General features: G+C 40.2%; 1 protein-coding gene across 2 annotated transcripts in view; it reads right to left on the reverse strand.

Annotated features, from left to right (window-relative positions):
* LOC102192017 (nectin-3-like) overlaps nt 1-7,786 on the reverse strand; it is a 37,999-nt gene extending 30,213 nt beyond the window's left edge. For both annotated transcript variants that reach the window (XR_001290658.1, XM_013916181.1), the window contains exons 1-5: nt 7,533-7,786; nt 4,263-4,604; nt 3,847-4,149; nt 2,482-2,575; nt 1,762-1,916 (exon numbers count right to left, since the gene is read on the reverse strand). Coding sequence is in view for 1 of the 2 variants with exons in the window: in XM_013916181.1 (XP_013771635.1) it covers nt 1,762-1,916; nt 2,482-2,575; nt 3,847-4,149; nt 4,263-4,604; nt 7,533-7,638 (1,000 nt within the window). In the remaining variant the exon portion in view is untranslated. The remainder of the gene's footprint in view (nt 1-1,761; nt 1,917-2,481; nt 2,576-3,846; nt 4,150-4,262; nt 4,605-7,532) is intronic.
* Between the last annotated feature and the right edge of the window lie 3,242 nt (nt 7,787-11,028).

The following is an 11,028-nucleotide window of genomic DNA, read 5'->3' on the forward strand; positions in this document are numbered from 1 at the left end:
TTGAAACTCTGAGTCGGTCTGCCAGTGTCTCATTTCTCTCTTACTGTGTTTGAACAAATGTCAATTGTCAACCCCTGACAATATGAAAGCCAGTAGAAGCAAGAAAGAATATGTGATGTGTGTAAATGAGAAGAAGACAGGTGTAACACTGAAGCTGTAAAAACTAGCATCAAAAGCAACAGACAATGCACAAAAGAAGTGAAGAAGAAAGTGCAGGCTGTGTGGGGTGGGTGGATAAACATATTGGGGTGATTTGTGACAGAAGGACAGCAGCAAGGGTGAAAGGTAAGGTTTACGAGATGATACCGCTATGATACTGCTATATGGTTTCCAAATAGTGGCACTGAAACAAAAAATACAGGATGTTGAGCTGAAGATGCTCAGATTTTCATCAGGAGTGAACAGGATAGACAGGACTAGAAATTAGTAAATCAGAGGGAAAGCTAAGGTTGAAGACAAAATTAGAGAGACTAAGATGTTTGGGTGTGTGCAGAGGAGGGAGAGTGAATATTTTAGATGTTGAATATTTAGCTCCCAGGCAGAAGAAAAAGAAAAACACTGACGTTTCATGAATGTAATAAAAGAGGACATGGAGGTTAGCATGAAAGATGAGAATGCATAAGGCAAATTTGAAACACTAATGATCCCTAAATGGTCTGAAAAAAATAAGCAAAATTCTTGAGCCAACCCTCATTTCCTTATAGTTTATTTTTAAGGAGCCAGACTTTATTTCTTTCTTTAAAGTATTTCTTCTTAGCTTCTCTAAGGAGGGCAGCCGAAAGAAGACTACATGCACCCACTGCACATTCAAAATCTCTCAGACTAACACAGTCTGAGGCATAAGAAACTTATATGGCCATGAACAGAATACAGTGGAACCCCGACTTACGAAATTAATTCGTTCCAGGGGGTCCTTTCGTAAGTCAAAATTTTCGTAAGTCGAAGCACCTTTTTCCATCGCCTTTTGAGTGAGGCGATACTGGCTGAAGACAAAGTTCCTAGTGGAGGAGGAGGTGGCAGAGGTTGAAGAAAGCATACATATGCATGCATACATACGTGTACATGTACATAACATTATGGAATTTAATTAAATTTTTTACAATTTTCTATTTTATCTATTTCGTTAAGTGGACATTTTGCCACGGGCAGAAATATTGCCGTTACTTGAATTTTTCATTAAATGGGGTCTTCGTAAGCCAGGGTTCCACTGTATATTTAATTTAAGACATGCTTTAAGTTTTAAATTGTAGAACTGACTTGAGTAATATGTACTGCACTGAGTGGAGCATTAGTCATCCATTTACTTGTCTGTTTTATGCTGGCTCTAAGGTAAGTTTCATGTTCATAGTTTGGCCTCATAGTTTTCAGTTCATAGCTTTCACAGTTCAGAGCATTCATAGTTTCCTGCTGTGTAATTTAACTAGGCACTGTATATAAAATACTGTGTTCACATTTGAGTCTACACCCACTGCCTGGCCCTCTCGGCCGTAACAAAGGCAATCATTTCTTTAAGCCATTTGCTTACAAATGATTCCTAACCTCTAATTTGGATGTGGGTGGAGTGCCTACAGAAGTCCATCATTTTACTCTCATAGTAGATATTTAAGTTTCTATTTATTTCTTTTGAAAGAAGTCCACAGAACATGAAACAGAACAAGATCAGAATGAAACGACATCCACAAAAGCTAAAATCCCCCAAAATCAGAAACCAGTTCAAAAAGATTTGGACAAACTGCACAGCTAAAACCAAGCTGACCTCACCTGATGCCACATGCACATAGAGCTGACCACGTTTACTTCCATATGTGTTAGATGCTTCACACTGATAAAGGCCATTTATATCAGAGGTCAGGCTCAGCAGTTGTAGCTTTGCACCGTCTATTTTGACAGAAGACTCCAGCAAAGACTGGCCAGATCTGAAAAACATGAACGAGACCTGAACGTGAAATGTACAGAGAGGGCAGAAAAAACTGAGTTGTGCTAAAAGCTAAACATGTATGTTTTATAAATTATGGTCGAGGAGGACATTGAGTGGATGGATGCAGGTGAGACTTGGAAGTAACCCTCGTGTCTCTTTGAAACTGCTTTGCATGACATGTGCTTCTTATCACCAAGCACGTGTCATGTGCTTGGTGATAACATTATTTCCTGGGGGTTGGCTGTAGCTCAGGAGGTAGAGAAGGTCATCTACTGAATGGAAGGTTGATGACTTGATCCCTGACTCCCCCAGTCTGAGTGCCAGATATCCTTGGGCAAGATACTGACCAGATACTAACAAGTTGCATCCATTGGTGTGTGTAAATGTTAACTAATGAGCACTTAAAAAGCATAGAAGAAAGTGCTTATGTGAAAGAGTGAGTATAAAGCGCTTTGAATGCTCTAGGAGAGAAGAAAAGCACTATATAAGACTTAGTGCCTTTATTATTACCACTCCCATGAAATGAAATATTTCAACTGGAACCAATATTCAAACTACTTTACCTGCTCCAGATAAAGTTTGCATTTGGTTTGGCTTCTGTCACACACTCGAACGAGTCCTCTGAAATCATTCTAATGTTCACTTCTGTGGGAGAAACTGCAAAAAGAAAGAAAGAACAAGAGACCTGTGTTAATTCTTAACTGAGTACATCTTAATAAGATCAAACAACTTTTCATATATATTTGAATCAAAACAAAGAAATGCATTTTGGGTACTTTACACTTAGTTTCAAGCAGAGATCATTTTGTACACATTCAAGCATGTTGGTGCTCTGTTTAAAAGCATGGCCTTTATGAGGATTTCTACCAGAAATATAACACCACAGACGAACTGTGTCATTTAAAAAAAGAACCTACAATACTGGAAGAGCATGCTTTGAAAACAGTCTCTAGTGTTTTTGCTTCACCTTCTGCCATTTCCAATGTGTGCTGAATGGATCTCAAACAAATGAAGTCATTGTTAAGCTTTACAAACAGGTTTAAGCTGGTCTGTGCACCGTGGTGTTGCCTCAACTGGTGAGAGTTAATTTTTAACCTGAACATCTGCACTCTTACCGAGAACAAAACTCATTCAAGGCAGCTGAAATATCCAAATTCTGGGTAGACATTATTCATTTTGTGATGCTCTCAAGATTCAAATTATCGAACTGGTGTCAAAAAGGGATGCACATTATTTCACACAAGCAGTGTAGATGTGGAATATACAGCTGCTAGTAAGTAAAAAAAACACAGTTGGACTTTGATTAAAGATACATAGTTTTAGTTCTACTTTTCCCCTACCAAAGCCGTGCTGATACACACACTGATGCACAACTTTACTGAGTTTTCTGCATTTCAGCTGAACTGGGTGGTTCTGTCTCAGGACACAGATCAGGTTCCATTACTCGTCTCATCTTTCGCAAAATCTTTATCCAGCTATTGTGACAACATGAGTGAATGACAGTAGCATGAGAACAAGGATAAAGCTGGTATCCATACTGGGAAAAACAATAAATCAGCTCATGAACAAAGAAAAAAAGCAAAACCATGTCAACTCTTAACACTAAAGGCTACCTAGAAGTATGAGGTTTATGTCTGCTTTTGTTCAAACCAAAGATGCAGGGTATAGTTTTAAAAAAGTGCAGCTATTACTTTTATTTTATCCATAATTTATGAAAATATTTCTGTTGCATTAGTAGATAATAAAGATTAACTGGTAACAAGTAAGTAAGTTCTATAGTATTGCTTTGCAGTTGCAGTTGCAGTTTAATCAGTTAATCCTGGGTGTGCCTGTGTACTTTTAATATTTGATTAAATAATTAACGTTCTTCAGTCAACACCAACACAAAAGAAGACAAATAATAAACTACATGAACAGCTGACACTCACAGTAGATCTGTATAGTGAAGAGCAGACTCTCTTCTTTAGACAGAGAGTCACCGCTGATGACACACTGGACCTGGTGACCGTTAATCTCTCTCGTAGGAACACCAAACAACGAGCTGACAGTGGTAGTTGTATCGTTGTCATACTGGGTGGAGTTTGCCGTCGTCCTCACTTTGTCTCCCAAAGCACCAGTGAGCCACCTCACCTCTGCAGGAGGCTTCGAGCCAGCAGCCGTGCAGGTAGCAAATAAAACCTCTTCTGTGCCCAAAGTGGGAAGATTGTCCTTGACGCTTGTGAAAGGAGGCACTAGGAGAGGTACAACACACAATTAGTCAACATGCGAGCAACATGGTAAAATGTCTGTCTCACAAACAAACACCCACAATATTTTAAATAAAGTTGTTGTTTTTTTTATATACCAAGCACGTTTAGAGGTATCTCAATCTTCTGATTTCCACTGGGAAACAAGGTGAAGATGCACGTGTAGCTGCCTTCATCCTTCAGGGCAACATTGGATAACTGGAGAGTTCCATTTTTGTTGTTAAAATTCCCGATATATTTAAATCGATCATCACCTCCATTGACAAACTGCACTCCCTCTCTGGGTAAGATAGTGAGGAAATTGTCATTGTGAGGTTTTTCTCTCGTCTTCCTCTGCCAGGTAATCTGTGTCAGGTCATCATTGGTACCAGTGACATAGCACGATAAGATAGCAGTACTTCCTTGTTTCACTGTCACACTTCCGCCAATCACCCGGAGAGCTGTAAAGTACAGAAAACGTGATTAAGGCAGAGCTGAAAATAGAAACAAAAGAGAATCCAAGTACATTCATATCAAAGTGTGATGAACTCTTTTGTTTTTGCGAGTTTGTGTATGCTTCATCTTTCAAACAAATTTTGAAATTAAGCTGTTTAGACATTGAAAAATAACTATGAAAAATATTTATAACTAGTTTCTGTGGTGTTAAATCTACTCAAGCTTTAAACTTATTTTGTTCATCAAATGATCAAAATAAGAAAATACACAGATGTCTGGTAACATAACACAGCTTATTTTCTTCAACTCCATGTAAGCCAGTCAAGGTTATGTGCGTAGTCATGCGCCCACCTCCACTCTTAACAGAGGAATGAAAACAATATTCTCCAGCATCCTCACCATGCCCTTATATAGTTTCATAGTTAATAATAATAATACTAATAATAATAATAATAATAAACTTTATTTATAAAGCACACTAAAAAACCAAGGGTATACCAAGGTGCTTGAGAAAAAATAAAATAGGAAAAAGGAGATGGGAGGGAAAAGAGAAAGGACCTGGCACGTATCAATTATAAAACCTTGACAATCATAATATATAAAAGTATTTAACAAGCATAACGGATAAAAATGTACCAACGCACACCAAATGTTACCTAGGTGGAAAAGCAAGATTAAATAAATAAGTCTTCAGCCGTGATTTAAACAGTGGCATAGAGTCAGACGCCCGGATATCAACAGGAAGATTGTTCCATAAGACCGGGGCAGCTACAGCAAACGCACGGTCGTCGCGAGATTTCAGCCAAGAACGAGGTTGCTCCAGAAGAAGTTGGGTAGCAGATCTAAGTGCTCTGACAGGAGTGTGTAACCTGAGAAGCTCATTGAGGTAGCTTGGCGCCAAATTATTAATAATTTTGTAAGTGAAAAGTAGTATTTTAACTTGAATACGGTACTTAACTGGTAGCCAGTGCAAGCCAGCAAGAACAGGAGTGATGGAAGAAAACTTCCTGCTACCTGTCAAAAGGCGTGCCGCCGCATTCTGGACAGTCTGCAATCTAACAAGAAGGGAGGAGGAAAGGCCAATGTAAAGAGAGTTGCAGTAGTCCAACCTGGAAGTCACGAATGCGTGAATATGTTTTTCCAGGTCATTGTGTGGAATATAGCGCTTAGCCTTAGAAATGAGGCGCAGCTGATTAAAACTAGACCTCACAACAGCAGACACTTGCTTGTCAAATTTAAATGAGCTATCCAGTAATATGCCCAAATTACTGGCATAATCAAACGGTGAGCTAGCAAAAGGCATCAGAGCAGCACACAATTGGTCGCGGGGATTTTACTATCGAACACCACGATCTCCGTTTTCTTTTCGTTCAGGACAAGAGAATTTCTCTTGAACCAATCTTTAACCTCACGCATGCATTCATAAAAATAGTGAAAGAACATAGCAAGATTGTCAGTAATCTCAAAAATAAATCTGTATATCATCAGCATAGCAATGAAAGGCAATATTAGACTTCTCAAAAATTGCTCCAAGAGGGAGCAGATATAGTGAGAAGAGAATAGGTCCTAATACAGATCCTTGAGGCACACCACAGCGTACAGGTACCGAGGAAGATGAGAAGTTGCCCAAATTAACCGAGAAAGACCTGTCAGCAAGATAAGATTTCAAGTCAAGTCAAGTTGGCTTTATTGTCACTTCAACCATATACAGTTTAACAGTACACAGTGAGGCGAAACAACGTTCCTCCAGGAACCAAGGTGCTACATGCAACATAAATTTACAACATAAATTAACAGAAAACACTAAACTAGCTAACTAAGAGGCCTAGTTAGCTGGCTAGCAGAGACAAGACAGACTGACCTAACATAAATTACAACATAAATTAACAAAAAAAAAACGAACAACCAAAGAAGATTGTTTTTTTTTTTGTTATCAGACAGCAGACAACAAAGTGCACGTGCAAATGTGCAAACAAGAGCAGCAAAGTGACAGAATGATAGAAAAACGCATTTAAACCAGTTGAGGGCAGTGCCTCTTATACCCATAGTATGCTCAAGTCTTAGTAGAAGAATCTAAGCAAGGCCGTTTCAGTGCTATGCCGTGGCTTAAAGGCAGACTGAAATTTCTCTGCAATGTTGTTCGCGTCTAAATCTGCCTGAAGCTGAGAAAGAACTAGTCGCTCCAGGATCTTGGACAGAAACGGAAGCTTAGAGATTGGTCTATAGCTCAAAAGATCATAACCTTCAAGATTCTTGTTTTTCAGGATAGGCTGGACTACAGCATGCTTAAAGGCCAGTGGGACAGATCCAGAGAGTAGAGAAAATTCATTAAGAACAGAATGCTCCAATTACATCAAAGCAGCCCTTAACAATGCGTGATGGGAGAATATCAAACACAGCATTGTGTTTTTCAGTTGATCAACCAGCTGCTTCAGAGTCTCAGTTACAGTTAGCTACATAAAAACTCTGTATTGTAGTTCAGTAACATGTGACCATCCTGTTAGGCCATTGCTTGGATTCATCTGTTCTCTCATTGACTTATAAATAACATTATATGAAAAATGAACAATAAGCAACATTCTTGAGGGCATATGAGGAAGAGAGTAGTGCTACTAATTATACAGCACGTCCATGAACAAAGAACTACTATTTATTGTATCAACACAAACTGAAATTACAAGCAGAAACCATCAATTTCAAGTTAAATATGCACATGTAACAAATAGATAATAAATGATAATACACCACCATTCACTTTTATGAACCACAAAGGTCGTTTAAAAAAAAAATAATAATAATAAGACCCTGCAGCGCACATTGACGCCATATGTCTTGTGAGCCAAATCTCTGAAGTGAATGTGATAATAAGGAGCTGCAGTGGACAAATACAACATTCAAATTCAGTTCATCGTAGCCTAGTCACTACAAAATACCTTCTACATCAGCACATAGAAGAGACACGATCACGAGAAGGACACGTAGCAGCGCAGAGTCACATATGGACGGTATAGGAAGCAGCTCCATCCATCCGCTAATCATCGCTGTCCACTAATCCTAATATTTACGCATTCCAACTTCCGGGAGAAAAAAGTCCACAGCACAAAAATGCTAGAACACAACAGAACCGATGATTCTGTTGGGAGTCTAGCAAAGGAAGTAGGCGGGCTATAAAATGGCTGGATACTTACAGCGACACACAGAGAGAGGAGCAGGGGGGGGGACGGCTAAATAACACGTTTCACGCAGGAGATGAATTAAGGATGCAGCTTTCTGTTCAGCCTTTTAAACAGCGTAACCGACGAAAACACGCGTGGCTTTACCTTAAATGTACATCAAAACAACGGCGATCACGGGGAGGACCAAAATCCGTGCTGTCTGAGAAAAGAGTGGGTTTTTTTTTTGGTTTGTTTTCAGGGGAGCATCCAGGATTTTCCTTAATTGGTTACCACAGGACCCGAAAACCAGACAGAGGGGCTCACATGAAATCTGAATAAAACACTGGGCGCAATTTTCAGGTTAGTATACACCACTGTGTCCTGTTGTCAAGAAAACATGGTGCTGCACAAGGGTTTAACCCTCTGGGGTCCAGGGTATAATTGGCCGTTTTTGACTACTTTTGATTTTACCTCTATATTTCACCTTTAAAAACTGTTTATCTTGCCTTGTTTGGTATTATTTTTTTCAGCACAACCTCAAATATCTGAAATTTGAGTTATTTTTCATTTTGGTATACTATATTAGCACAATTGATCTAAATTCAGACAAAAAATTCAAAATCCAAATAGAAAAAAGTTATTTTTTTACTGTAAAACCCACAAACACGTTTAACGAATCATTTTCATAAATTGAAATGCAAATAGAAATTGTACGTTTCTAAAAATTATGCACAAGTTTTGCAAACAACAAAGTTATATGGTATTATTTACCTAAAAATGCAGCCAAGGCCTCAGGCATTTTTTATATAACCATTTAAATCTATTTACAGAACAATCAGGTGTTCTGCATCAAATAAGAAGGCACACAAATTATTTGTGCCAGTCCAAAAAATAGTTTGTGTTCAGTATAAGACAGAGGAGAGCAGCACAGGCCTAAACCCTGCAGGTCTGACAACAGGAGGTGCATCAGTCCTGTTTTCCACGTGGGAACAGTGTTTACACTGGAATCTTCCTTTGGTGGCTTTTTTGGAGCAAATGTGACATTCAGCAGTATAACTGACACACAATACAAAACAATAACTACACAACACACTAACTACAGCCTCCAAACACACTAAACGTCACTAATGTCTCACATATGAAAACTCGCTCTCTCTTTCTTTCGCTCGCCCGCTTGTCACTGCTAAAACTTCCCCTTCTCCCTAAACAACCAAGTACCACATGTTGCCATATGATTTTTTAGATTGGCTGGCATGGTAAACTCTAACACCAATAGGGAAGGGGTACCTTGTTGAGTAATTGTTTTACAAAGCAGGAATAATGTATTTAGATTTTTTCCTTCAGTAAACAGAAAATAGTGAAAGCTTCTTAGGTAGGATGCAAGGGCGTAGATTTGGCATGGACGTAAGGGACATGTCCCCACCAATATCCAGCGATTATTGAATTGTCCCCACCAATAATCCTACGTCATGTGACAAATATGGCCAATGTGATTGGCTGTGCCTTTCAGGGAGCTCTATTTAGTTTTAGGAGCTGCAAGCCTGCGCTACGAGGACCTGCAAGGAGGAGAGGAGGATGGCAACAAAAAGGAAGAACCTGGATATAAGAAAGTATTTTTCAAAGAAACCTGTAAGTCACTTAAAGCCAAGTTAACTCATAAAATGTGTCCGTCATAATAATGTTACAGGCTATGCTAGGCTTTGGCCCACATCAGCCTAAAATAGTATGTAACCATGAACAACGTGTTTTGGAAACTAAATGCACAACAGGCAGCACTATCAATTATCTCAGTCTCCCAGAGTAGCAATCAATCAATCAAGGCTTTGTTTGCCACGTGCAGGTTGCCCTGCAGTGAAATAGGACACCTCCCCCCCGACCTTACACACACAACACAGACATCACATGGGGATACAGGTCGGAGATCGGTAGCGTTACAGAAAAAAGGGAGGACAGCATGAGAACAGGAAACAAAAAAACTCCTCTGCACAAAAAAGCACATAAATGTCCACAGCACAACATTATGGAACACGTGACAAGCCACAGGGTCGGGTGGGCGGTGAGGAGTAATCCGAAGCAAACACAGCAGCCATCCTGCCCAGCGCTACCATTCCAGCGCGGGCTCAGACCCGCCGTGTTCCCCAGGAGGGAACAAGCATCGAAGGCGTTTGGAAAGGGAGGGGAGATGAGTGTGTGCATATCAGTGTATATGTATGAGTGTGTGTATCTAGAGTTCAGCTGGGACAGTGTCCTTCGCCCTGCCAGGCTAAGTAAACAGTCTTCCAGCCAACCCAGGTGGCCTTGCATGGAATGGGAAGGAACAGACTAAACACAGTCGTTATCAGGGAGTTTTTGTTCGGCTCCAGCCTTGAGACCGCAGCTGGCGCTGAAAGGGTATCCGCATGAAGTGATGGTGCTTTTTACTTTAGTGCGAACAACTCATATGAATTTCAAAGCAGTTCTAACAGTCCAACACTGGTCTCTCAATCTCCCGTTGGAGAGCCGTGAGCTTCTCCATGATGTTATCAAACTTGCGCTCTGTGATGTTGTCATTCTTGTGCTCAAAGAGCCGATTCTGAGAACTCACGACTAGGGATGGGCACCGGTGTGTAAATGAGATTACACAACCGAAAAGCAGCGCACATTTCAGTGCTTTTTTTCGGTGATTTTTTTTCCTGAGATGTCACACACTTTGGATTCCAGCCAATCATTTTACCTTTGCAAGCGTAGTAGGCGGGCCCAGGTACGTACGTTCTTTTAGAGCAGAGCTACAGATTAAAAATGCCCAAGGTGAAGCGGTCAAAAGTCTGGCTGTACTTCACAGCAAAAGATGCAAACTCAGCAGCCTGCAAGAAGTGCTTTAAGCTGATACTGTGCAAAGGAGGCAACACCTCGAATCTGATGAAACACCTGGTGACGTATAGCGTTTTGTTAAAAGCCGAGAAATGCGCTGTATTTGATAGCTTGCTGTGAGACCTCACACCGTGCACATCTACTGCGCTTGGGTTGCCTGTTATCTGACCCGGACTTAGCAACATCCCCCAAAAACCTGAAGAGTAGAGTCCTGGCCCCTAGCCCTGCCAGTGTAGCAGAAATGATGACGGATGATGATGGCAGCAACAGCCGTTCTTCTCTGGGTCAGTAGCTTAATGTTGTTTGTGTGTAATTTACGTTGAGTAGGCTAACTGCGTTATTACATTAATGCATGTAAGGTGAACTAGCAAACATCATCATAGCTACATGTGTCTGTCTTCTTGTTTGATGGCAGATACTCCCT

The sequence above is a fragment of the Pundamilia nyererei genome, unplaced genomic scaffold (assembly GCF_000239375.1).
Source record: "Pundamilia nyererei isolate P.nyererei 1_Seehausen unplaced genomic scaffold, PunNye1.0 scaffold00499, whole genome shotgun sequence".
In the NCBI taxonomy this organism is placed as follows: domain Eukaryota; kingdom Metazoa; phylum Chordata; class Actinopteri; order Cichliformes; family Cichlidae; genus Pundamilia; species Pundamilia nyererei.